The 27,627-nt window shown below is 41.2% G+C and overlaps 1 protein-coding gene across 2 annotated transcripts in view; it reads left to right on the top strand.

The window, feature by feature from the left end:
• Nucleotides 1-27,627, top strand: part of LOC135942096 (protein amalgam) — a 200,174-nt gene that overhangs the window by 122,979 nt on the left and 49,568 nt on the right. For both annotated transcript variants that reach the window (XM_065488039.1, XM_065488038.1), the window contains exons 2-3: nucleotides 4,885-5,010; nucleotides 17,102-17,302. In XM_065488039.1, coding sequence (XP_065344111.1) covers nucleotides 4,885-5,010; nucleotides 17,102-17,302 — 327 coding nt within the window. The remainder of the gene's footprint in view (nucleotides 1-4,884; nucleotides 5,011-17,101; nucleotides 17,303-27,627) is intronic.

The raw sequence follows: 27,627 nt of genomic DNA, 5'->3' as shown, positions 1-27,627 counted from the left end.
TGAGTGATTAATAATCCCTTTTTTTGTCAAACTTTTTATGCCAAAATAATTTTATAACTATATTTTAATTAAATTTGTGACGATATCGAGAAGATTTGAAGATGCAGCGATCCTCTACTGATTGAACTGAATATGATCTAATTTAAAATTAAATAATGCTCGACTGTTTAAAGAGCAACAATTGAAAATTGTTACAATTTTTTGCAACAATAAGCAGTTCATCAAGTTTTTAGTTAATTCAATTTGTTCTAGTATGTGTAATTATCAAAAGAGGATTTTGCTTCTATTTAATATCATAGTCGTTTTTTCAATTTTGTTGGATTTTCAATCTAAAACTGAAGGTTAAGCTGAGTTGGGCCAGTAAGATTATTGCTGCATAAAGATTATTTAGAGGGAAATTTTTCTAGACAGATTTTTTCATCCTGTATTGAGTCATGAAGCCGATTTCTGACTTTTAAAAAGCTTCTGGAAAGTTTCAGAACAAGATGTGCAACCCCCTGAAAGTTGATCATTGTAGACAAGAGGAAATTGCTTGAAAAAGCAAAAATAAACTGTCCAAATCATTCTAATGAGGCTGAAAACATCCTAAAAGCAGTCTTCATGATAAAAGGAAAAACTTTTATATTGTGTTTTTAATCCCTATAGCAAATAGCTAATTATGCTTGCTCCAGTTTGTTGTTGGAAGTTATATAAAAACTTAAAGGCGTAAAAACCAGTCGTTGGAATTGCCAAAGCCACGTTCCGCACGTTAAAGACCGTTCGTGTTCTCTCTTTTGTAATTGTCTGAAGGAAGCTGTTTCATTAGCATTGCCAGCTAAGCCAGTCGCGAGAAGTACTCGAAATTTTCCACTTCAGATGCGCGCATGAAACAGCAATTTATTTGGCGTACAGACATAAATTCTCCGCTGCAGTAATATATAACGCACTTTCGAAGCAAGCAAGAAAGAATGAAAGTGGCGCTCGCTGGCTGCTCATATTCATACCATTGTTTATATATTCTCGGGCTGCTCTGCTCTCGTCTCGTATCTGCTTTCTTTGCAGAATGCAGGAAACACACACAGAGCAATGATTCATCGCAGTTATTTGAATACTTTCATGCTGCCTGGAGTTGAGGGTTGTTTTTCACCCGCAGACGCGCAAAACAAAGACAGAGGCGGCGGCGGCGGCAACGGCAACGGCAACGGCGAAAAAGCCAAAGAAAGAGAGAAACGCGCAGCCTCTCTTTTCTCCTCTCTCGAAATACAGCGCCATGCACGCTCGATTTATACACTGACGCCGGGCTATAAGGAAATGACCAGAATAAATCTCAAAGTTTTTTTTTGAGTAAATACACACACCAGCAGTGTATACGATAGTTTCATTTCCTATATTCTATGGCTGCCTGCGTGCATGGGCGTGTGCGTACAGCAGCCAGAAAACGGCTCTCTCTTTCTATTTCTCTCTGCCGATGAATGCGGCGACCGTCGTAATTTATTAAAATTGTTGGCCGAAAGAAAAGAGAGTGCTGGAAATATATAGAAAGACGACGCAGGAAAAGAAGTTTGCCCGACCGAGTCTGAGATCGAGTGAGTCGAGCCGGCTCCGCTGGTAATAGGACGATGATGATCTTTTATCCTCCCCACTTGCCTGGCTGGGAGCTTTGGCCGATTCACTTTTTACGGCCTCATTCCGGCAAAGTGCAGTTCGGCGGAGGAATCTGGTGTCAGTAGAAGCTCCATAATTTGCAGCTTACATCACAATAAAGTCAAAGTTGCACTCGTGGAGGAAAGAAAACAGGTTCTGAGGGACGTGAAAAATTGGGCCAAATTTATACTTGGTCGTTAAATGAAAGACACCGCGAAGAATCTTGAATTACTCATCGTAGCGTTGAACTATTTGTTTTTAGCTTTCTTTTGCCATGAGAACGAATCATGCGAATCATTTGGACCATTATTTAAAAAATGTCTCAAACCGGCTAAATATCTGATCTTTAATATACAACATTTTTAACATAAAATCCAGGGTCGGATGTCTTATTCCTTATTCTCTTCTAAATTCGATTTCATGTAAATCCCAAGCTGAAATTTCAAAATATTATATACACTTTTAAACCTCGAATGAAGCACTCCATTTTCCATCAGGAGATTTCAGCTTTTGCAGCCCCAGTTTCACCTTTTTCCCTTATTTCCTTTTTGGCGAAACAAAAATCAAAGAAAACGTTGGCCAGGCAGGCAGGCAGCCTTTCTTTCTTCTCCGCTGCGGTGTGTCTAATCCTGCGAGTCAAAGCAACGCTATAAAGCTGCCCTCTAAATGGATCTCTCTTCCTACTTTGTTGGCATTACCGTGTCGTCAAAAGCACATAGAAGCGTGCCTTGCTCCGAGTCTGATGAATAAAACATGGCCATTCTTTTCGTTTGTCTTCATCGGCGACGCCGGCAATAAAGGTTCAGCTGCGCCGGCACAGTCGTCGCTCGGTGTGCACTTCGCCTGCATTTGGTTGCATAATTGATCCAGCAACTCTCAGCGCAATTCCTCCCTCTGAAATGTCTTTTCCAGGTATATTTCTTTCACTTAAGGATTGCAAATATTTCAATTCAATTCTGAGTGCGTCCTTAGGAATATTTAAAATACAAAAGAGCTCTGACGTAGGTTTGTAGTTTTGTCCGTCCGGGTTTTCCACGGCAAATTTTTCAGGAAAAAGTTATAACCAATATTTCTCGATAATCCTTCAAGAAAGACGTATTGCTAGCTTGGAGGCTCAAAATTTTATGATTAAAAACGTTTATATATCAATTTAAGCTCCACAAGACGAAATAAACAGATAAAAATGCTATTTTTCACACAGGTGCTCAAGTAGAGTTGGGAGAAGGAACGAACTGCTTTATTCCGCGACTGCAATTTTTCCTTTTCAGTCTATAAAATGTTTTTCTGCACCCCACTAAGGGGATGTCTAGGCTGACTAATCGCATTCTTGGAACATTCAATTGCCATCACCTCCAGAACCTTGTTATTGCGGTTGGTTCAAAGTTGGAGAAAGAAACAGTTGAACAGATAAAACTCGATTATATCTTTTTATCGGTTGGTTGCAATGAATTCCCAAATTTATAAAATACATCAAAATTACTAACGTATTTTGGCTTCTCCAAACGTGGAAATAAAGAATTTTTTATGTTAGTACAAAAGCTTTTTTCGGAATATCCGGAAAAAAACACTAGATATCTGTCAACTTGCCGCGCTTAAGCCGTACCCTAACAGAGAGGAAATGCATTTTTGCCATATAATATATGATATGAAGCAATTCGCTGAAAGGCTGATGCAGACGCGGACAGACAGATATTACGTGCGGACAGCTCAAAGCAGCGCAGATGAATCCCATCTTTTTCTCCTGGCTGCACTCACTTCAATCGAGGAAGGAGCAGTGCTCTCTCGCCTGGGGTCGCAAAACTTTTAAAAGGTTTGCTACACATACTTTTAAGAGTTGTAAAACTCGCGCTGTGTGTTTCATTGTCGGTCGTTGGCGGTCCGGCCCGGCGAGAGCAACCGGGAGGTTAAAAGCATTTGTTGCCCAGTGGGAAAAGCCGCTTGGCCTGACTTTTCTCTCTTTCTCTCTCGTCCGGCCGTTCTCTCAATGTAACAAGTATTTCCCATATAAATTTCCAATATTGAGCAATAAGTGCGTGCACTCGGGCCGCCAACACGGCCCCCATTCGGCGAGTAACGGCCGACATAAAGAAGAGAAATGCGAGTGTCGCTGGCAGCTGGAAATATTCGCCGCGCGGCGATGACCTGCGTCCCTGGAGCACCCTCCACACCGGCAGCCATGTGGCCTTCCTGCAATTCGCCAGGGCAAAAACAACAAACAAACAAACAATCCGACCGGTCCGAAACTGCTTTCCATATGCCTTTTGTCCAGGGGATTATAAAAAAATAATGGAAACACAAATACGGGAGAAGCCTGGGATTTATTGAAATCAAGGCATGCAAAAAATTGGCCCTCGAGTGCTCGAACTCGTCAAAGGGTTCAGAATATTAATTCGTTTGCTGTGGGAAAACACATTTTTACACCTTTTCCCGTCTGCAAAATAAATATTTAGGACTAGGGCTGTCAATTTTTGGCGGTTCATTGAGAAATATGATCGTTTTATTTACAGTTTTTTAAATGTATTAGACGTTTTATATCATATAATTCGCATAGTACTTCAGGATTTTTTTGTCTGAAATTTTCACCCTTATCATAATATGTTTCATTTTCTTTCAAAGAATTTGTGGCTAAAAACATTTTTTACAATCTGCAAAAACGTTTTTTTTTTAAATAACAAATTTTTAAAGCCTTCAATAAAGAGCGGATTAGAATGTTTCTAGTCCTTGATTGTAATTCCAACTTGGTGTATTTTACAGGTGTTTACTGTCATAGGAGGATTAATTCGTTAAAAATATATACGACAAATTGACGGCAAAATCTGTTATTTTCCTCCAAAGCAAAAAAAATTGAAGTAATTAAAAGGTAAAAATAAAATTTCGTGTACACGGAAAACTCGGACTAAAAACCACGCAATCATAAAATATTTGATGCCTAAAATTTCAAAAACATCGGCCATTTGATGATTCCGCGACGATTCAATGCTGAGTAAAAATCTGTCGATCGTTCAAAACTCGCATAAAATTTTTATTTAAAATAATAGCATCTGGAAACAGATGAAAGGGATTAAAATGTTTTCCCGTCAGCACAGCCCCGAAAATTTGGGAGTGCTTAAAAGCTTTCCAAAAATCAGAGCAAGCGGTGAAGCATAACAAGATTAAAATTTAATCCTGCGCGGGGCGAAGTTGCCGCATTTTTTCCCCGCGTTGCATGCTTATACTTGTCGAGGTGAATTTGTGTCTCACCCTCTCTTTATTTTGTTCCAGGGCTGGTAATGGCTGCTCCACAGCTGGATATGGGCAACATCCAGCCGTCTTTCGCCACGATTAGCAAGAAGTTCCGAGTGGTCACAGAAGACACGGTGATCCTGCCATGCGAGATCAACAACTTGGGTGAGTTTAAGTTGCGGATGATTCGCGAGTGCGGAAGACACGCCGAAAAGGACGACGTGTTTGACTTACTGCCTGCCTGCCTGCCACTTGAGCCGTTCTCAAGAGTGCTGCTACTGGAAAGGGAAATTAATTCCGGCACGAAAGCATCCTAGAAGTTATGCAAACAGTCTGCGGGGCGCGTCACGCGGGTTGCATACACACACTCCCAACACGCCGCTGTCGTGTTTTATATTCTGCAGTGCTGGGCTTTTATTACATGTGCTCGGCAAATTAGTTCTCGTGTGTTCTCTAACTGCTCTACATATTTGCATGTGATAAATATTTATAACGTCGCAAAAACGCTTTCGCCAGCATAGTTTTGTTTTTCTTTCTGAAAGCGCCACGGGTGGGAATGGGGGGGGGGGGGCCTAATTAAATTTATGCATCTTAAAAGCAATTTTGCCTCAGCTTGAAGAGGGAATTTTCCGATGATTCGAAACATCGGCAGTTACACGTCTTGTCGAGCGCAAATTAGATCGGCGCCCGTCCATTTGGGGTGGTCGTGTGCCGCGCCGGTGGGCCAAGGAAGCTGCTGGTGAATAATGAGACGTGACGTGCGAGTGCGTGGGCTTTTAGCGAGCAAAGAGCCACTTTTTGTGCAGCAAGGCGGAAAAAATCGAGCCACCGCGCGCACCAAGGAGGTTGCGTCCATAAATTACGCGATATGATAAAGCCTTCAGCGGCTGAGAACATTATTAAATCAGGCTTTTTGCCCGGTGTGCGCCGTGATACATAGTTTGGGCGCCTGCGAGATGTTATTACGGCTGCTGTTATTGTAATATTCCATTTAAAAAAAGGAGAAGAAGCGGGAGGCGAGCGAGCGAGCGATTCCCGTGTCATCCTCGTCGCCATTCATCGCCGAAGCACGCGAGATGATGTATGGCCAGAATAATGGGCACGCACCCAAGGTGGCGCCGCCGCCGGATAAAGGCGCCATCCACCGGAAACGAATTCTCCAGACGTCACCCAGCAGTGCTTTCTCTTTGTGTCACCGCCGCCGCCGCCGCCGCTGCCACCCCCGCACCTCCACCCCCGCCGAGCAGCGCGACTTACTGGCTCGAACGGACATTAATTTTGTTATTTCGCCTCAGTAACCATACCGACATGCACTTGAGTGGCGATTTTCACACTGCTGCTCTGATAAGGAGTGCGATTAAATGTTACCCTTGAGTTGGAGAGGGAAATTGTTAGACCCGAGCACGTTTTAACGATGTAAACTGACGGATCAGCACGCGAGAAATTTTTGTCTGTTGCTTTTAGCGGATCATGGCGTTCAAGAGTGTGGGATGTATCACTGTGATAATCACATAATGTCTAAAAGCTTGATTAAGAAACTAACGTCTAAATTTTAATTTCCCATAGCAGTCCCTAAAGTTTGAAATTAGGCCGGGAAGATTGGAAATGGGGGAAATATAGCTTAAATATAATTCAAGACTATTTATCGACATTTTCTGTGCTTGCCAGATAACCTTTAATGCTCTCAAGAAAGAGTTCAAATAAATTATTCAATTTCCAAAATTTCATCTTCCTCTTATCAAAATAGGAAAAACAGCAAGAAAAAAGTAATAAAACATAAATAATTCGCATGCAGCTTACCCTTATTTTTTTTTAAGTCGAGTTTTGGAAAGAAAAATATCCTGTAGGAATATTTGCGTTTGTTAAAAAAAGGAAAAAAATATAAACTTTTTAGTGAGCTCTGAGTGTAAGTGCAGTTTATGTTGTTTGAGAATTATTTTATAAGTTTCAGAGTCTTGGACAAACAGCCATTCTGGATATACATTTTAAATTTTTATGAATGCCAAAAATTATCCATCGATCAATTCGTTCTGGTCCAGGCAAAATTGCGTAACTTTTAACAACCAAACGAGAATTTCCTTGTTGCAAGAAAAGGTCAACAATCAATTCAACAATGAAAATTTGGGTGTTTGATGAACGTTGCGCAATTTTGCCGGGACCGCAGGACGAATTCCTCCTTTTTCAGCTAAATGAAATTAACAATCGATATTTAAATTCTTGGTTTTTTTCTAGGCTCCTTGAATCACATAAATCATCAAAGCAAAAATAAATCGACCACTAAACTCAGTCCATGTCCAGACGAATCCCATTTTTCATATCTTAACATGTTTCTTGTCAACACAAACGCAAGTATTTTTCAATGAAGTTTTTCCCAAAAAAAAAAATTGATTTTACCGTCCGAACGTATGTCCCAGTAGGAACTTCCGTGTTTTGATTCGCACCAACCAAACAACTTGCCGCAAACTTTGCCACTCGCGAGCAATAAATCTCTTCCGCGGAAAAGGACAGGAGGAAAAAGTTGGGGCCGATCGAATCAGTCACCCTCTCTCGCCACTCGCGAAATTCGCAGTTTGCCTTTGCCAACGAGTTTACTTTCACCTTTGCCGGCAAGCTCGAGCGGCAAAAGTGAATAGAAACTTTGCACTTAACACGGTTATTAAAATTTGGGCGCGCATGTACCAAGCAACCGGCTTCTTTTGTTGATCTTTTCCCTGTTTCCTCGCACAATTACCAGCCGACGGAGCGTGTGCCAGTCACACAAACGCTCTTTGGCCCACTCTCCGGACCCCCGCCCCCCTCGGGTCCCTTGTTAATTCATCGGGACGACGGCATCTTTGCTCTGTGTGTGTGTGTGTCTGTGTGTTAATTCCGTGCGCTCGCGGCGCTGCGCAACGCAAGGAGCAGCCAGGTATGCTCGCTGCTAAACACACACTTACTATGTCTGGCATGAAACGCCGCCATCCCATCCGAGACACTCTGCCAACTAAGTGTGGGTTACATGCCTCGCAAGTAGTTTCGACTAAAACTTTGTCCACATTAAAGTTAGTTTCGCCCGAGGTGCGAGGTGAGCCCTGAGCACTGACTGTTCTCTCCTGCTCTCCAGCCAAATTTGTTGCGAAATCTTGTCACCGGCATTCCTTAACTCGCCGGCAAACTTGGCCCTCGGTGCACGGCCTCTCGGCCAATAATTCGCAATTAGCCAGCCCGTGTGTGCGTGCTTGTGATCATTTTCTACCCGGGGGCCGTTAAAGGGTTTTAATATCCACGCGCATCAGCAGTCGTTTCCATTATGCGGTTAATGGCGCTTTTATGTTGCACCCGTTGTTGTTATTATTATGCTTGAACGCGTGGATATCGCCGCGCGCTGCCACCGCTCCTCGCTTTTCGGGTTTTATCTCAATGAGGGCACTAAACAGCCGCCGCAGCCGCGTCATGATATAATAATCCAATTGAGGTTACGCTTTAATTTCTGATGAATGAGCAATAAAGCGTCCAATCAAGGAAGAATTTATCTTTTCCGTTTGCATTTTTATGGACTGCGGAGAGTGGAAAGATAAAAACAGGACCCAGAGCGTGAAAACAGGGTTTGCGGCACTGCACCATCACCTCAATCTTAAGCTTGTGCTCTTTGCGCAACATTAATATAACTAATTCAAACATGGCCGCTCCCAGAGTCTTGAGGTAGGTCAGCAGCCGGAATCAATACTTAACAAACAAACTTTTTTAAGTGGTTTTCGCGTCTTTGACGTCTGCAAGAAATGCCAAATTTAGCGAAGCAAACTTTTTTCAGGTTTTCCTCCTCAAATTGTGGGATTATTTATTAATCTAGAGCAAAAAAGCTTTGCAAGGGTTTTCAATTTTTCCGTCCTCTCGCTGAAAATCACTGTCTGCTCGTGATGCCATTCGGCAAGTAACGTTTTGTGAGGAAACGAGCGAGTGGAGCGGCACCGGCACGGGGAACGACAATTAGCGCCGCGGCCGTGCATGCAAATCCCGTTGAGCCCTCGACAATATTAATGGTTGACTCAATATAAATGGGTGCATTGCTAAAAAACACGCGGGCGTGTGTGTGTGTTTAATATTATTGTGGCACACATGTCACGTCTCCAACCAGCAATCAATCATGCTCGCCTGTCGCTGCAGCGCAGAATAATGAATTAAATTTATAGTCGCTGTCACATAAACAGGGCGCGGTGAGTTATTTGCGTTTCAATTTGCGCACACTGCTCTCTTGTTGCTCAAAACGGCCTATGATAATCACATTCGTGGCCAGGAACAGCCGGCTGGCTTTCTTTGTTTCCCTCCGCAGTCGGAAAAACGAACCCTAGTTTGGCCAGCAATCAGCCAATGAGCAAGAGCCAACTCATTAATAAGATCTCGGCGGTCGCAGCAGCTGCAAATAATGTTCAAATTGCCTGGCTGCCGAAAGCGAGATCGATCTGGACTAATCCAACACGACCTCAGCGAAAGTTGTAACTAAATTAGGCAACCGGTTGGTCGGCTGCGTCGCGCAGGTTGCAGACCATCAGAAAAGTTGGTCGTCTTCGATACTTTCTCCAACTGTCTCCGTAAATCAATACATCCGGGCCAAACTTTCAACGCAAATATTTTCCCGATTGAGTGATGTCTTAAGGAGGGAACGCCCCACCTAAACTTCAGACCACTGGCTTAATTCCAATTGATATAGACGAGCCTAGAAAGGAGCCATTTGGATCGATCAAATGGGGAATGGCAAGATTAAATGAATTCTTTCTGAATTTATTTTCTCGAACGCAAAAATTTGTCAGTAGACATCATAACTAAGGATTATTTAATTTTTCTTTGATTTCTATAATCGTCATATATGAAACTCACCGTTCTGAAGGTTTAAAAATGAATTTACTTGCAATCCAACTATTTTCCAAATATTTTTGGCAGCACTGATTAATTTAATGATTTTAGGGATAATTTGAACAATCCAGTTTTTTAATTTTCCTGCGGTTTTTGGCACCGACCACACAAATTTTTCCAGGAACTACGCACACCTCTCCACGCCCTTTTTTAAATTCCTGTAATTTTGGTAATTTTTGCTCATTTCCAATGGTTTCTCTCTAGATTTATTCTGCTGATCACGTATTCAGAAGCAAATATGTCTGCTAATATTTCGTAAAATACTTAGGTATGGTCATATTTTTTAACACGAGTAAATCATTATAAAATTACAGTAAAATCGTTAAAACAAGATGAACCAAGCAATTGCATACATGAGCAAAACAAAAAGTTTGTTCTGTTTTTATTCTATGTCGTCATGTGCCGATGCGTTGTGGATAATGTTGAGCATATTTTAAGCTGAAATTTTATAAAAATCTAACTTTTTTACTTGCCATAGAAGCACAGGTGTTGGAAACTGCTTCATTTTCGGGATTTCGTTCCGTAATCGAGACTATATTGAGTGAGCAAAACAAAAAAATCCGATTATTTCCTGCAAAAATCGATTATGTATATGTAGTGGGTTGAGATAAAAAACAATGCCCATGTTCAGCCACAAATGAAAGAAAAACTAGGCCACGTGACGCGACGGAATAAAAATTCCCGGCGTGCGTCTGGCTAGCGCACAGAAGCGAGCGGGTTCAATGAATTTTCCATTTTCAGCGAAGCCAGGCATTGTTGCAATCTCGGCTCGGATCGCATTAAATAATAACAGTTCAGCTGCGTGACTGTCCCGAGTATGTACGTACTACGTACACTGGCACATAATTCAGCGGCAGCAGCCAGCGCGCCGCGCACAAATGATAAAAAGAAGCTAGTCGCAGCTGGTGCCTCTTGTGTATGTGAGCCGACGACTGCCGGGAGAGAGGCTTGCTTGCCGCGCTGTTTCTCATTTCACGACACCCGCCAGCATTTCATCAAGTCGTAAAGTCTCGGCTGGCGAAGAAATTCGAACAAAATTCGAGTCGCCTTCAAAAAGGCAAACTTTTGCCCGACTCGAGCAAAACTAGCTGCCGACGGTGGGTGTAATTAAAGAGAAAAGTCTTTCCTGCCTCCTCGAGTCGGACACAAAGGAAGCCTTTATTTTTGCCAAATAACTTTTTCAAAGGGACCGTTGACGGAATTAATATGTGTGGCTTCGAATGCGCAGCCATATTGATCTGGACAAGAAAGAGAGAAAGGCCGGATAAAGTTGCATGTGCCAATAAAAGCTCTTTGGAACTACGGTGAAAGCGTCGATACCTGACGAGCGAATACGGAATGAAAGCGGAACACGGAAAGCCTAATTCCAATAACTGCTCTTTTGTACTGGGCCATACAAATTCATATTTTGGCCGGTGATCCGAGCTTTCCTTTATATTTGCTGGCCATTTTCCTATTGCTTAAAATAATTTTGTCCGGGATGTTTTGAAGTAAATTCGTTTTTTAACTAAAACTGAATATTTTTTATCTGTCACGTTGAATAAAAAACAGCCTTCAATAAGGAGTGTATTTTAAAATAGAATTCGAATTTTAAATTGAAATAGTTTTTCTCCGATTTTCAAGAATCTTAAAATAATCTGTCTGAAATCGTAAACCATGAACCCTTAAAAACATTTTTCGAGGAATCTTCTAAATTTTAACTGAAATCTCCTAAATTTAAAAATAAAATCAACACAGAACAAGGAAAATTCATGAAAACGACACTAATAACTCATTTGCCAATTAATGAGTCCAAAATGTAAGAAGTCGTTAACATTCTCATGAGGTTTGACGAAAAAATAAAAAAATGGCGACTAAATTTCACAATAAAATTCTAGTTGCATTTTAATTACATAATATAGTATTTAAAAATGTAATTTGACCTGTAATTAGAAAAAAACATGTGTACTGTCTTGAATTAGATTTCGCAAAAAATGGCGAGAAAGTCTGTGACAATAATGCTTGATAAAATTTTTTACTCTCTTCCTAGAATAAGTGCATAAAATTTATTAAAAGAGTCATTTTACCAGATTTTGTCAAGATAAAATTTTATCGGCTGAGGAAAAAATGTAAAAGCCGCATAAAAGACCTGCTTTTCCTTGAATGCAGCATCGTACCGTTTACCCTGCAATGCGAGCACACAAAAGAAATCTTGTATACAAGCAGCAAACACGCGAGCTCGCGGTTTGTAGTATTTGACACGGTCGGTGCTGATTGTGCGTGCATACGTACCTACAAATAAATTTCTCTCTTTCGTGCTTTCTTATTTTTTTCCTCCTTTTGCGCGACGGCGTGCTCTCGCGTGTATAAATTATGTTTAACAACCTGGCAAGTCGCCTTTATGGCGGAATCGCACGAGAAGCAGCAGCAGCAGCAAGAAGGGGGTGAGAGGGGTTTTAATTGTGCGGCTGACTGGTTTCGCTGTGTTTGCACTGCGGTCTCAATCTCGACGCACCATCAAAGCAAACTGCGCGCTGCGCCTCGGAATTATTAAGTTATTATTAAAGCGCGCCGTTGTCGAGAACAAACAACACGACTATACTTCTTGTACGTAACATGTACACCTCTCAAGACGGCGGGTGCGGTGCATCTTGATTTGGCAGCACTGCACTTATCGGCTTTGTGTGTTGTGTGTGTGTGTGTGTTCGTAACAAACGTGCTGGCGCGGTTGTAAAGTTTTAAAGTTGTAAAAGCCGGAATTGCGGGTTGTAAACGCGTCGTGTTAATCGCCTTCTGCCAACTAGACGCGTGTGTGAATGGAAGGCGTAAAAAGTAGCAAGAGACGGTTATGATTTTCATCCAGCGGCAAAGACGCAGTAAAAAAGACAATTTCGCGGCCCAAAACGACCGTGCAGAGAAAAATAGACTATTGCAAAATTCGCAACCAAGTTTTAACTCATTCCATCAAAGTAATAGTTAATTTAATTTTAATGAAAAACAATCTTTACTGAAGATTTTGTTAGAGGGTCCTTCGCTATGACAAGAGGCGATCATTTGCAGCCCCAGCTCAGAGATCAAATTTTTTGATTCGATAATTTTAGCTATTAATTTAGGTGTGAAAAATTCTTAATTTTAACAATTTGAAAATTTATCGGCAGAGGCTAAAAACGAAGCATGAATAATTAGAAATATCAATTATTGCAAGAAGAACCAACATAACAAGTTCCTTTTCACTTAATTCAAAAAGAGGTTGAATTTAATCCTACTAAATCAGTCAATCAATGGGTACGGTAAAATTTATTAGTAAGTTCCGTTTCAATCATTTCATGTCGAATTACCGCTGAACTTTCATTAACATTTTAAAGTACTTGCGTAATGTTTATAAACTCGTTGTTGAAATAAATTATCTTCAGTTAAAATCGGATTTAGTTGGCAGACGTTTAGTATGAAGGTATTACCACACGGGCCATGAATAAACTTGAGCTATTCCCATCAAATGTAACATTTCGTGACGTGATGAGTGAGGAGCGAAATTGCTCTGGAAATGCACCGAATGATAACTCCAAAAAACTCTGTGCTTTTACTGTAAGAAGCAGAAATTTTTCAATTGGATGGCTTCAGACTCGTTTTGCAGGGCGAAGAAAAATTGTGTCCAAATCAAAGTATTTACTCATGCATGTTAAAAACGCACGGCGGCGCCTGCCGAGTTTTTGATAACTCGGTGAACCGCTGTTTTTCCGCGCTGAGCCGGAGTAAGAAGGAGCAGAGCGATTCAAAGGCAAGATCATTCATCTTTATTAAAACAAACCGAGAGAAAGGGAGGAAGAGCGTCTTGCTCGGAAATCAGCAGTAGCTCAAAGAAATATGGGCGTGCGATGGAGCGAGCGCAAAACTCCTTTCATCGCCGGATTATTTTTTGCCGATAACTTCTTCTCACTCGCCTGCGCTCATCTAACAAGAAGAAAAGACACTTTCCCCTGGCAAACGCCCTGCTGCCGTCGTGTCAACGCGCTGCTCGGCTTGGCTCGACGAGGTATTAAAAATGAACTCGTCGTCGTCGTCGCCAACAGACACGAAAACAATTATTGTTATTACTTTTGGTGAGCGCATTATAATACGCTCTTCTTCCTTCCCTCTCTCGATTGGAAAATAAAGGCTGACATTTTTCGACGTAGAACATAATGAGCGGACTGAATGAGCAGGCGGCAACTGCAAATGACGTCCGCTCCTTTTCGCAGATCTGCCTGCGCCAGACAGGGTCGAAAGGGCGCCCATTTCGTTTCAAAATAATCCAGCCCAGCAGCCTGCCGCCTACGCAACACGTGCTTTTTTTGCACCAGCTCTACTCGGAATTGCGCCTGCTGCAAAAATGAGGACGATTCGTGGTCATTAGCTATTATTCTATATCTAGCAGAAAGAATGGATCACTTAGCAACGGTTAAAAATATAGGGCTTTACTGGATATAAGATGTTCAAATTTTTTCTGAGCTTCCAATCGCCACAGAATCATATTTATAATTTCTACAATTTTCAAAACCGTCCTAATCAGGCTTGGATAGTGAAAATTTGAAATGATTGCTGCGTGACAAAATTATTTCAAATTTTGATACTTCAGGCGAAGTTTTTCAGGCCAAAGTTATTTTTCAATCTGACATTTTTGTGCATATTTTATGAGGAGTCGATTTCATTACGAATTCCTACACCTTTTAAGCAATTTTTATTATTTCATTAAACTATCTTAAAAAATAATCACAAAAAACTCTACTTTCCTCTTTATCTGAAGATGACAAGTTCAATTAAGAGTAAGAAAATGAATTAAATATAAATAACTTAAAAGAGGGAAATTGATATGCTTTAAATGTCACAAACAATGCAGGAAAAATATTTATAATATGCCGACTAAATTTGCATCGAAAAACAATTGAAAACTAGCAGTACCAAACAAATCCAAAATTTTCTGTCTTAGTAATATATTTTTCTAAATTTTTGGCGAGTTTTGGGAAAGCACTCCACTGCTTTATTGTAAGAAATACACATTTATTCTTAAAATTCATTTCTTCGTGCCAATTTTTCCTGAAATTTTTTGTAAAACATTTCCCTGACAATTTGCAAGCAAATTATAACTCTACGGATAAATTCAACATTATATATAAAAAGGGGAAACATTACGCAAAGAACGACAGAGACTATCACAGGGGCCCCTTTAAAGGCCCTCTTTACGACTGGCAGCAGTGGAAGACTGACGTGAAATTTCCAACAAAAAGCCATTTTCAGCTTGCAAAATGCGGCACACTTCTGCTTTGGACATGTGTTGCTGCGAATAAAAATGAAAAGGGGCGAGAGCGCAAGCAACATACACACACATACACATACAACCCTTTTCCGCGCGCGCCAAATCAAGCAAAAGTAAACGTCAAAAGGTAAACACGCGGCTGAAGTTCTCGTGCCATTTTATTTTATAACAAAATCATCAGCAACTCTCTGCCGTTGTCATTTGCCACTGAAATTCGCTCGTGTTTGCACATACGCCGCCACCGCCGCTGAACACTGACGGACAAAATTTATTTTCCAAATGAAGGGGAAGTTTAATTGTGTTAGGTTCGACGCAATGAAATTACTCCATCGAGCTGTGAGCCACAGCGCGGCACGCGAACTTCGAATTAGCGCGCTCGTTGCTTTTGTAACTTTGGTTAATTTTCTGCCTTGCGCTATTACCGTTGTTTCTGCAGAAAATTGGAGGGCACGCCTGCTCTTTGTTTGCTCGAGCCGCTGATTTGCCGGACACTGCCCTCACACCTGCTGATGCTGCAGTTCTTTTTAGCGGTCAAAGCCGTAGTTTTATCGGCCAAATCGATAAAAATGTGCCCTGCAGGTCAATCTGGGTGTTTCTTATTAAATTAGTTACGTGCCGCAGGTATTAAGTTAAATGTAAATATGGTAGATATTAAACAAACTGGAGTGTTTTGCACAGTTCTGTAATGAACAAATTTTAAATTATGCAACATTAAATATTAGCTTTCAATTTATTCGCGTTATATAAGTTTAAAAACCTACGGTTTTATTTACGACGGTTAAATTAAAATTTTTCATTTGTATCAAATTTACTTTTTTGCACGAATCATGCAGTTGTGGGTACGTGGAAGCCGTGACAGAAATGCGTGTTCTTCATTATAGTAATTCGTCTTTTATTCATGTCTCGTGGTTTAGTAATTAAGATCAAGACCAAGACTGCGAAATTACATAAATAATCAAAAATCACATTCACAATAAATGATTATAACAATAAAAACATCACATTCAAATACAAACAATTATGACACTTACCCCGTAGTTCAGGTCTAATAGGAAATCGTTTTTATGGAATTTTCTCGCACCAAATCTCATCCTAGCCGGAGAGAGAAATTATTGCGTTGCGACTGCTTTGGTGCGAGTCTGATTGTGCAGTGGGGGATAAGGTGCAGTAAAAGGGTGCACTGCTTGTCGCACACCTTTGTACTGCCACCTGGCGATACAGGTTAAATGCAAAGTAGTAGGACCGTAGTGGCGAGAAGGCGCCACACAGTTCTAAGATCATACAGTTCACTAACGACACCACTAGCTAAAAAAACCGACGAAATTGAGAAATACATGAACAAGACTTACGAGAAAGCAATGATTATGCTAAAAATTTATTCAATTTGCATTCAAAATTACTATTAGCCACAACCAAACCGAATTTTTCCCCATAACTAAATCGGGTTCGAAAGTAGCTAAAAAATGTATCATAATTCATGATCAGTCAGGAACAGTAATTGGACCGTGGCCTACTAACAAGCATAAGTAGATCCATCTCTATTCAGCGGACGCTATGAGTAGATAAAAAGCGATGAGGCTGGCTGGAATTGGTTCGTGCGTGTGAGCAAATTTAATGCGCGCGTGTGTCGTTGTGCATTAAGAGGAGCTTTCGTTGCGACGCCCGGACCGTGAGCGTCTCACTCAATTTTTCGGTCTCACACCTGACCAGCATCCGTGCGCCGAGTGACTTGTCATAAACAAGGGTGTTTGCGCGGCGCCAGCCGATCTCTTAACACACGGCTGACGTGTTTGCCCACTCCTCTCGCGCGCGCCTGCCTCCACTCTGACGCCCTGAATTATTCAACAGGCTCGGCCGCTATTGAGAAATTATTGGGCGTGCATATTAAGAAGCAGACGGGACCGGTCACGTCCCCTCGATTTCCCATTAATGGATATTGCCAGGCATACTCGCTCGCAGTCCTTTTGTCGTAAAAGGGAAATTGATTTATGGCCCCATTTCCGTGACTCTCGTGCATACAACTGCGCGAATTCAATAGATTCTCTCCTGTCCAAGTGCTGTACTAAATTTCCACTCGCGCTTTTCTCGTTTCAGGCTTGTACCAAGTGGTCTGGAAGCGAGGGGCCAGCATCTTGACGGCTGGCACACTCAAAATCTACCCTGACAATCGGATCAGGTTAGTCGAGGGCACCAACCTGGAGATCAGAGACATTTCCACCAAGGATGCTGGAGACTACGTCTGCCAAATTTCCCTGCTGGAGCCCATCACCCTCACACACACATTGGAGATTCTCGGTAAGTACCAATTTTATTATAATTTAAAAAATGTAAGAATAAAAATTGCATTCCTCATAAATCATGAGGGAATATTAACGATAAATGTAAAATATAAAAAAACTTTTATACAATTGTATTCTTTGAATGGTTTTTTAAGCATCATTCAATAGTCAGGTATTGTACATACATTCATTTTCAAAAATGACTCAAAGAAAGTCTAGAATAAAAATTTCAACACAATGTCAAATTTTAAAACCACGTATCAAATAGACCTGACTGGAAATATTTCCGTCAGTCAGTCAGTGGGGGAATTGAAATGCGTTCTCAAATAAATAAATAAAATTTCTACATTCCGAGAAATTAAAAAAAAATAAAATCGGGGTTTTCCGAGATCTACAATTTTAAAATTTAACCGTAGAGTAAAAACTGTTTGAACTATAAAATCTGATTTGATTCTTTTTTTATCAAATACCTAATTTTTCTTGCATTTCTGCTCCTCCATTTCAACTTGATTCGACTTAGTTTTGTATTGTTTCTTTAGAATTCAACAATACCAAATTATTCGACAGCAAAATAAAATAAAAATACGAGGATATTTAAGCTTCATCATTATTCATGCATTTTGAAGATCGTCGGACAGTCGAGGCGTGCTGTCCAAATATTTTCCCTGCTTGTCTTGCATCATGTCAGAGTCGTCTTGCCTTTTTTCATAAGACGTATCGAGCGGAGGCGCGAAACAGAAAAAATAAAAGGATGATGAATGCCGTGCGGGGGCGGTGTCACTCAAATCGAGCGCCTACCTGATCGCGTCGGACGATATTGCACTTTGGCTAAAATAACATCGGCAGAATTTCCGGTCGCTATCACCACGCTTCGATCGGCCGCCCGGCCGGGGAAAAATTTGCTGCCAATCGCAGAGCTGTGGGCGCAATCAGTTTGCCCCGGAAATTGGCTGGAAAAGTGCAGCAACGCGCAGAGGAAAACCACAGGAAGCGTGAATGTGCAGCCCAAAGCAGTAAATAGAGTGCACGCTGCACTGCGGAATCGGTCGAAGGGAAAATGCGCATTGACCTTGCAAAAAGTATTTTCTGTGCTCTTTAAATTCGATTGTAAGCAGAAATTAAACGTTTAAACGGTTTAAACATGCACAAAATGTGTGTAATAATTCTGAACGTATAGAAATCAAAGTAATTGAGCTATTTCAGGTGTTCAGGAGTTGATTTTCAATATTTTTTTCAAAGGCTGGGAATGCAGGAAAGTGGATCGATACAGGGTAACAATTGAAATTAATTTAAATTGTTGACTGACTGCACAGTCAGCAAATAATGATCATATTGATGGTTTGAATAATTATTTCAACCATGTATGCTAATCAAATTAAAGCCGAGTAACAGTTAAATTTCCAGGTAAAAAAGGTAAAAATTATTTCTCAGTTCATATAGCTACTTTCAAAGAGTTGATAATTATCAGTCAAAGAATGCTAAGGGATAAAAAAATTTGGGGGGAGGGGGTTGTGCAAAAATATATTGGACCAAGCTGTGAGTTGGCTAATTTTCTTGAAAATCTGTAATTTTAAATTTTATCCATATCATGAGAGTGCCTTTGTTCTAAATTTTGTATTCTCCTCTATGGCCTTCAATAATTAAACCAATTTAACTCTAGAAGCATTTAAAATATTTGGTTTGAAAAAGCCAAACATCATTCGCACCCTCATTAGGGGGTGACAAAATAAACGGCAGGCCACGAGGCAAATGGCGTTGCCATTCCCAAATTGTCGGCGGGATTCCTCTGGCATTAGTATGCATTCGCCAGAGGCAGCGATATTGCGAGCACACACACACACATACACACGCTGGAAGTGAGGCAGTGAACCACACATGTTAATAAGTGTGCGCCCTTTTTGCACCCTCGCCGAGAGGCCTGCGTAGAAAGCACACACATTGTGCACGCATAGCATTAATGTTTGCCTTGGTGACTGCCTCCTGAAAGCGGACGCATTTCTCCCTTCGCATACACACACACACACGCCCGCCCACCCTGCTGGCACGGCACACATTTCGTAAACTTTCAATTTCCGATTCATTCCGGCGTTTCCTCGGCCCGAGATGCATTCACGCAGCGGGAGGGGGGCGCAAAACACTCAGCCAGCTTCTTTTCACCGTCGGAAATGGAAATTCATCCCGCCTTCGCTAATAAATTTATCATTATCATCGAAGATGCGCATATAAATTGTGTTTATTTTGGTTTTTTGGTCGCGTGCGTGCTGAATAAATCATCTCGTCGACCGCGGAATTTATTGTTGCACACGAAACTCGTTCAGCACGCCATAAATAACTCGGGACGAAATTAACTCGCTGCAAGGAGTTGGTTACCGAAGCAGCCAGGGGAGCAAATGGCTCGGGCGATAATTTGATTAACAGTCAAACTCCTCTTAATCTCAATTTGCGTTGCACCGAAGATCTCTCCGCCAGCCAATGTATGTTTGTCAACTCTCCCTGGCTCGTTTGAAAAGCTCAATTTGATAGGAAACAACAAAAACTCTTTTTCCTCCGAAAATAATTCATTTAACCCGGAATATTGCTTTAATCTGTTGCTTTGAAAGCAACCGAATTCCATTTCATTCATCAGCTTTTGGATTTTTCAATTGTAGATATTTTTAGCGAAGGCGAAAAATTCATGAAAAACTTTCTCCGGTTAGAATTTAGTTTTTAAATAATTACGAAGCTCGTCCCTCTGGACTTCACTAATGACGTATTATATCAATTTGTTCCCTAAAAATTATTCTTAAAAAAATCACTTTTAAATTGGTATTTGAGATAGCTACTAAATTTTTCAGGCCTCATTAAATCGCTTAAATTGTCAAATTAGAATCAAATGAAATTAGGCCAAACAAATCATTTTTTTTCAATAACCAAGTTGCTTGTGGGCATTTTCCAGCTGCAGCACAGATTTCCGTTTTGCTCAAAGTTAAGCGTTGCTGCAGCTGCTGCATTTCATAAAGCGGAAGTGCGACTTGGAGATAGGCTTGCGGGTGCAACACCGCACTCCGTGGCAGCAGGGTGCATTGTGTTGCATCCTATCGGAATTCAATTACGGCGATGACACTTATCGGAACTATTTCCACTTAGGAACTCGCGCCTGACTGCGAATTCCTGGCAAAGTTTGCCAGCAGCGCGGCATTCCATACACCTCTCTCATCGTGCCCTCTTTCCCCGAGTGGCTGACTGCTGCCGATGCAACTTCACTAATAGCGCACACTGTCAGAAAAGGCGAGAAAGTCGCAATAACTTTTCGGAATGCTGGCGAAAAATCGCAAACTTCGCCCGCTGCTCACCTCCACACCTCTGAGAGGGGGCCGAAAAATGCGCTGCGCCAGCCGAAGCGCGATAATCGCCAAATTCGCTCATTTTCGCCACACTCGATTCTCGGCAAAATGAATTTTTTCCGAGAAAGAGATACAATCAACAAAAGGCGTCACGTTTTGTCAATTTCCTGCGTCTCGTGAGACACCCGGCCGTCTACCAACAAGTGCTGATTCTGCTCCTTCTTCTTCCGTGTTGTGTCAGAGCGGCACCCGAAAATAAAAATGACAACTTGCTCTGCCTTTCTCGGTCCGTTCTTTTCGCTTGCCTGTCAATTTTCTGACTTAAGGAATTGTTTGTTCGACTAAAAAAAATAAACAATCAATATCACTCTTAAGTTTGGTCCCCTCGAAGTAAAAGTCATCAGTTTTTATTTGAATGTGGAATTGCAAATTAAAATAATTAATTTTTTTACAAAATATAATGTGTTAAATTAATATTAAAACTTAAAAAAAATGTAATAAGGCAAAAGTTTTTTCCATAACTAATTAAGTATTAAATTGAGATTTTAATGCAATGTGTGAATTTGCTCACCAATTTTTTAATTATTTTTAATAAATTTTTTGTTTTTAAATTAATATTATTATTTGAACAAGCTATATTATAGGTGTTTTTTATTTTATTCAAAAAATTTTAAATTACATATTTTGTTCTGACTGACCTATTTCAAACGTAAAGTAACAAAGTTAAAATTTTTTGAGAGTGCACATCCGGTATTCTTCAAACATTAATTTTTTCCTGACCAATAATTATCGAGATAACCTTATCAAGCAGCGAATAGCATTGTTGTAATTGAGTTATTACTGTACGTTTTTTGGATAGATTTATAAAAATAACTACTATTTGGCTCTTGCGCAATGGAGACATGTTTTATATTTGAATGAAAAGTTTAAAGAGACAGAATTCACGCAAGCGGAAACTTGAAAGTTTTTGTTTTCGGGCCGTTATTAAATTTGAGCGGAAGCTTCAAGTCTTGCACCTCGACTCGTAAGTCATTTTGCGCGCCGCTTTTATTCGACAATTCAATTTTGCAGCAGCTTTGTCGCCAAGCCGCTTGTTCGCTCGCTCGTGTTTCCAGCTCGAACGCACGCAGGGAGCCGAGATTTGAGGCACAAAGGCTGCTAGCCTAAGCCGAGAGAGAGAGAGAGAGAGAGAGAGAGAGAGAGAGAGAGAGAGAGAGAGAGAGAGAGAGAGAGAGAGAGAGGCGCCGCGTGTGTCTCCTTGTTTATTTCGCCGAGAGATCTAAATTAGGATTGGGATTCTGTTTACATTTCACTCACTCAGTCGGCGAGCGAGCGAGCATGTGTATGCAAATACACATACGCGGAGGAATGCGTGCGACAGAGTGCCCTGGATGATGGGATCTGCAGCCGCTTTCGAACCTGCTGAAAAGCTACAGCGCCTTTGAGATACTGACTTCATACGCACGTCAGAACTGTCTCCAAGTTGTCTTAATTTATGCTCGCAAACGAAATGCCTGCCTCTCCTATCTTGTCTACTACAGAACATCAAATAAGATAGAACATGAATGTATCACACGCACTACGCACTCTAGGCATAGAAAATAAAAAAATTGCACAGATCAAGCCTTGAATAATTATGCTGATTCTTTGGATATCTATTTTTCCATAAAGGCACAACAAAATGAGGTAAACAACAGCTCTTAAAATTCGGCACAGAATATATTTATATTTTTAATTCCTTTCAGCTACAAAAATTTAACTTTACTCTCAGCAAGGTTAAATTTAATTTGTAGATGAGTCACAAATACATTATCCACCAGTTCAAACGCATAACACCATAAATGACATTATGAAATGCCTTTTCCTTTCCCTCGAATATCGTGTTTGACTCTTTGCTAAGGCTTTCATTCAGAGTCATTTTTTATTATAAATATTGGCTGCTACTTTCCAAATTAATATTCCAAGCAGAACTCACTGAGACAGAGTGTCCAATTCAACAGTTTCCCAATTAGAAAAACACTGCGGCGCACAGCTTTATTAATTTACCAGCCCGGCTTGGCGTTGGAGACGCACGCACAAATGGCACAGGCAGCCATCCGAAAATTTCCAGCCGTCTGTGAAACAGGCAAAGTAATTGCAATTCAACAGAATGGGAAACGTTGGCTCGTTTGTCAACCGTGCTTCAAGCGCACCACGTTGGAAATATCACTCTCGCATTGGAATATAATTTGCAATGCAAAATATTTATCTGGCAATGTCACGCCACGCAGTGAAATAATAAATTTAATTCAATAGACGGGCTGGCAACTCCGCACTAATTGGAACACTCGGTACAGTGAGTTTCAGCAAAAAATCATTCGCTTTGTAGATTTTAAAACGTGTTTTCCTCGATATTTTTTATTTTTAATACCGCTCATCAATTTGATAGTCAAAGCGTGCATTACTTTTCCACAATGAAGCAGAAATCAGCTAAAAGCGATTTTTATTATAAACTTTTTGCAAAAGTTACCCACGAAACACATTAACATTTATTCGCGTGGTATTGATTTTGCCTCGATGGTTGCTTGGTTACAAACAAAAGCATCATCAGAGCCCGAGGAGACCGAGCATTAGGAAAGTGAAGTGCTCCTCTGGTGCTCCGACGCCAGCCAACGCGAATCTTGTTGTTTCGGTGCTGATGAGGATTAAAACCAGAACAAAACGGCAGGCAGGCGGGCGGGCGCGCGGCAAAATGAACAAAAAGTGCCGGCTGGATATAAAAGGCGGCCTCTGGGCTCTGGGGATGAGATGTTCTCGCCGCCTTTTGCTCTGAAAAATCGGCCCGTGTATCTCTGTAAACGGCATTATCGCCCCTTCACCGAACAATGCCGGCGAAATAAGATGCGATCATACAGACCGTTCTCATTAAACGTGATGCCGGCTAATGGCAGTCTGGTCCCCTCATTTTTTCCTTCGTGTAGATCTATTTATCCGCAGAACGAGATAAGCAGAGTCATTATTTCTATAATTGGCCCACGAATCCATGGCAACACTTCATCAGGAGACGGAAAATAATTTCATTCTCACTTCTGCAGTCACTGTCCGGACGAATCCGAGCGTTTTTCGTGCTTGCCAATCGGCGGCTTTTTAATTAACGCTTTCCGCCCTGGGTTTTTCATTTCTCTGTGTGCACTCGGCGACCCGGCTCAAAGCTACAATTTTCCGGCTGGCTGATAGCACGGAGCAGTAATAAATAATTCTTACGGAGTCTGCCAATATCCTGCGGCCTGTTGAGCCTAGCTGCGTTTGTAGAATGATGGCGGCAGAGGGCGGAGAAAAAGTGAATGTGCTGGGAAACCCTTCTTGGCACAGCAAAAATGAATACAGAATATGCACCAATGTCCCAAATGGTGGGCTTTCTTTACACGCAAAGAAAGAGAGAACGAAAGAAAAGGGAAAAACCACCAATGCTGCGGGCATTAGCCGATATAAAAACGGCGAAATAGTTTCTCTGCCAAATGGAAAACAGCTTAAAGCGTAGCAGTTGAATCAAATTTTTTCCTCTAAGAAATCAATGTCGTCCGGATGATAAAATCTTTCTTGAATGGGAGTGGCCAAGTCTTTATCTTTATTTTTAAGATGCTAAAATGAAGCTCAAATTTCCGCAAGATAACTTTTGGAATAAAGACAATTCAAAACAGTGCTGCATCAATTTGGTTGCTATTCTCTTTATGTAAATTTTTCCAGAAGGGAAAATATCTTATTCGATCTGGAAAACTGAATCTATCTTACTTACTATCGTTTTATAACATTTTTTACAATCACTGAGATAAAAAGACTTAATAAACTGTCACTCGAGTGTCAGTTAAAAAAACTCTGAAATAAACGAGGATGATTTCTTCTTTATATATTACGAAATTCCTGATTATGCCACAGCCAGCTCCATAAGACGTAATAAAAAGATTTATTTTCTTATTTAAATTTTATTTTACTATCTATTTAATCATATTTTATGCACAATTTCAATATAATCGACTTCCAATGCCCCGCCTTCCTGTTCTCATATCTTATTTAAGTGCTCATGCATCAGGTGTGGAATAAGCAACGCACTCTTCCTCATTCGGCCGGTGTGACACGCACCTTTCCTCCGCAGCACTGACAGCACAATACTTTTCTTTTTGTTTGCGTGAAATTTGCTCGCTCGATCGATCGATTGTGATGGCAAAAAAGCAGCGGCGTTAAAGGCGATGGATGCGTTGGCGAAAGTGAAAAGAGGTCCTTCCCTAAGCCCAAAGCCAGCGGCAACATTTGAGCTTTCCCGACCGGTCCCTTGACAAAAAGAAAGTTAGTTTGCCAACTCGGCCCCCACAGCCAACTCGTTAAGGGGAGCCGGCCAGCCGGGCCATCAGGGAGACGCAACAATTAATCATTAAAAATGATAATTAATCGGACAAGGCGAAAGTTGCGGCCTCTTAATTGGCCATCAGCCTGAAATTAATAATCACGCCCAACTTTCTCTCCCTCGGAGGTGCCGGGCGAGTAATTACACTCGGTGATTCTCATCTATTTTTGCCTCGCAAGAGGCTGCTGCTGCTGCTGTAATGGAGAGGCAGGCAAATTCAGCCAATCGCGAGTTAATTCGAGGGGCTCGGGCACAAAATGCATCACACATGACCTGATTCGGCTCAAAGGCCGCCCGCCCGCCCGCCCGCCTGTCTCTAATGATATTTCCAGAGGAGCAGCCGCTGCTGCGAGATAGACGGTTACCCAAGGTAAATCAGCACTGGCAGAAGCGCTATTTTCCGCCCGGCTGCATTCATAACAAAGAAATCCCGTATTATTGAAGAAGGAGGCGTGCTATCTGCGAAGACAGCCAGAACCCGCCAAGACTGATAGCTAACCCTGGCTGCCGCCGCCTCCTCCTTGCTCCTGCTGCTGCTCCGGCGTGATATCTCGGAATGCGCACTCTGTATAAGCTGAATGTACCTTTGATGATAAATTAGTCATGAAAATGCATGATTCACTGCACCCCTAATCAAATGTGCATATTATTCGCGTGCACGTTTGCGGAGCCGAAAAGTGGAACGCTCTGAGGTTGCTTCCTCCGCATGACTTGCAATTAGTTTAAAATTGCATGAATAATTCATTCGCGGCTTGGGTTGCTTTGCAAATTGAAATGGAAACGGCTGAGCTGCCAGATTTACAAGGTGCGCTGTCTCAAGTTTCACAATACATATGTTAAAATGGCCAAAGTTGAGTTATGGAAAATCTTGTAAAACCGAAAAATCTAATTAGCTCAAGCCTTTCTGTTGGATAACTTTACGAAAAACTTGCCTCGTTAGAACTGATTTCCGCAAACTTTGCTTTTACATCATCGCTCGATCAAGCAGCCAGTGTAGATGTAGAGTAGGCTATTTGTTTGGTATGCCTGTCGTGCACGTTGCATACTTTGTTGATGTAGCAGGCGACCCCCAACCTATCCTCTGACATGTTAGGATGCTGCGTTTTAATCCGAAATCAGTGAACTCGTGCACGTTTCAACGATGTTAACTAAGAACTCTACGTGATAATTTTAATTCAACGGATTTAACGAGTTATACAGTTCACAAGGAGAAAAATCCTCATGTGATTTGGTGTTAAAATGTTTAAAAATCAAATTTAAAGCTAATTTTCGTTCAATCATGACGATTTTGGACATAATTAATCTATTGTTAGGTTATTTAATTATTTATCAATTTCTGGAAATGTCCCTAGAGCTGAGGTTAGAACTAAAAATTGCGAATTGCATCACAAATATTTCTGTATAAAGCGGAAAGATTCTTTGACTTTTTTTTAAAATATAGATTTATTTAAGAGGTTGTATATATAATCAGCACATATAATCAGCTTTCAGAAAAAGAGCAGTTTTAGATGCAGCACCTATAATATGCTTCAATTAAAAACATAAACCTAAATCGGAAATTAAAAAAACTCTTCCGTGGTCTTATCTAATCAAAAATTAGCTGCAAACCGAATTTTGCATAAATTTTAGTATTAACCCTTTCTACCAATGCTATGTAGACCATGAATAAAACGTTTATTTTATAAAAAAAAATCCCCTACGAACTTAATTCAAATCCAATATTATTCAAATAAAATGATAATGATATTTTGACATTTTGCTGAAAAAATTTAGACACGCAGAGATGAAAAATCAATGATTTTAAAATATTTTAAGTCTATAAATTGTCATTAAAAAGTTCAAAACTGACAGAAATGTTATTCAAACAAATCCTAATTCAAAGTTTTCACGCGTTAAAATTCTGGTGACACCATCCACGACTAAACGCGGTCCTGAGCCTGGTGCATTTTCGTGTTCACGCCTGCAAATTGCGCGCACTTAGGAGCGGCACTTTTACTTTCCCCCGCACTCGCTGCAGAGAAACATTTCGTCATTATGCATGCGTACCTGCGTGCCAACTTTTGCGCCTCTCGCCGAGCTTACTAAATTAAATAGTTGCGCTGAGTTATTTGTGCGGCGGCGGTGGCAGTGGCGGCGTCGAGGGTTAAAATAGCGCGGAAAATGAGCCGGCGTAAGGCGAGGGCATGAAACAGACCAGAATCCAGCAGGCAGGGCTCGAGTTTCGCGCCAAGTTTATCTGCCTGGCTCGTCACACACGCGTCGAGTGTGCGAGAGCCCAGAGAGAGAGAAAGAGAGAGAGTGAGGGAAGCTGCAAGTTTCACGTATCCACTTGTATTCTGCACCGGTGGAGCGAGCCATAAATAATTCACGCCGTATGCGAGGACAACTTTGCATGAGTCGCTCTCTCGCGCGCGCACTTTTTGACAAGGGCACTTTTTACAGCAGCAGCGCAGAACTCATGATATGCGACAAGAGCACGTCGCCGGGCAAAAAGTGAATCCATTTGACGCCGCCGAGGCACGCTCTCTCCCCCGTTGTCCCGAATTTCGGCCTCTGTAATTACCCGACGGAAAAAACACACACTCTCTTGCGGCTGCAATTATTTTTCATTGCCTCGATAATTTTAAATAAGCTCGT

Source organism: Cloeon dipterum, chromosome 4 (assembly GCF_949628265.1).
Source record: "Cloeon dipterum chromosome 4, ieCloDipt1.1, whole genome shotgun sequence".
Taxonomy (NCBI): domain Eukaryota; kingdom Metazoa; phylum Arthropoda; class Insecta; order Ephemeroptera; family Baetidae; genus Cloeon; species Cloeon dipterum.
The sequence above is the reverse complement of the archived record's forward strand: the minus strand, read 5'-3'. Positions and strand labels throughout refer to the sequence as shown.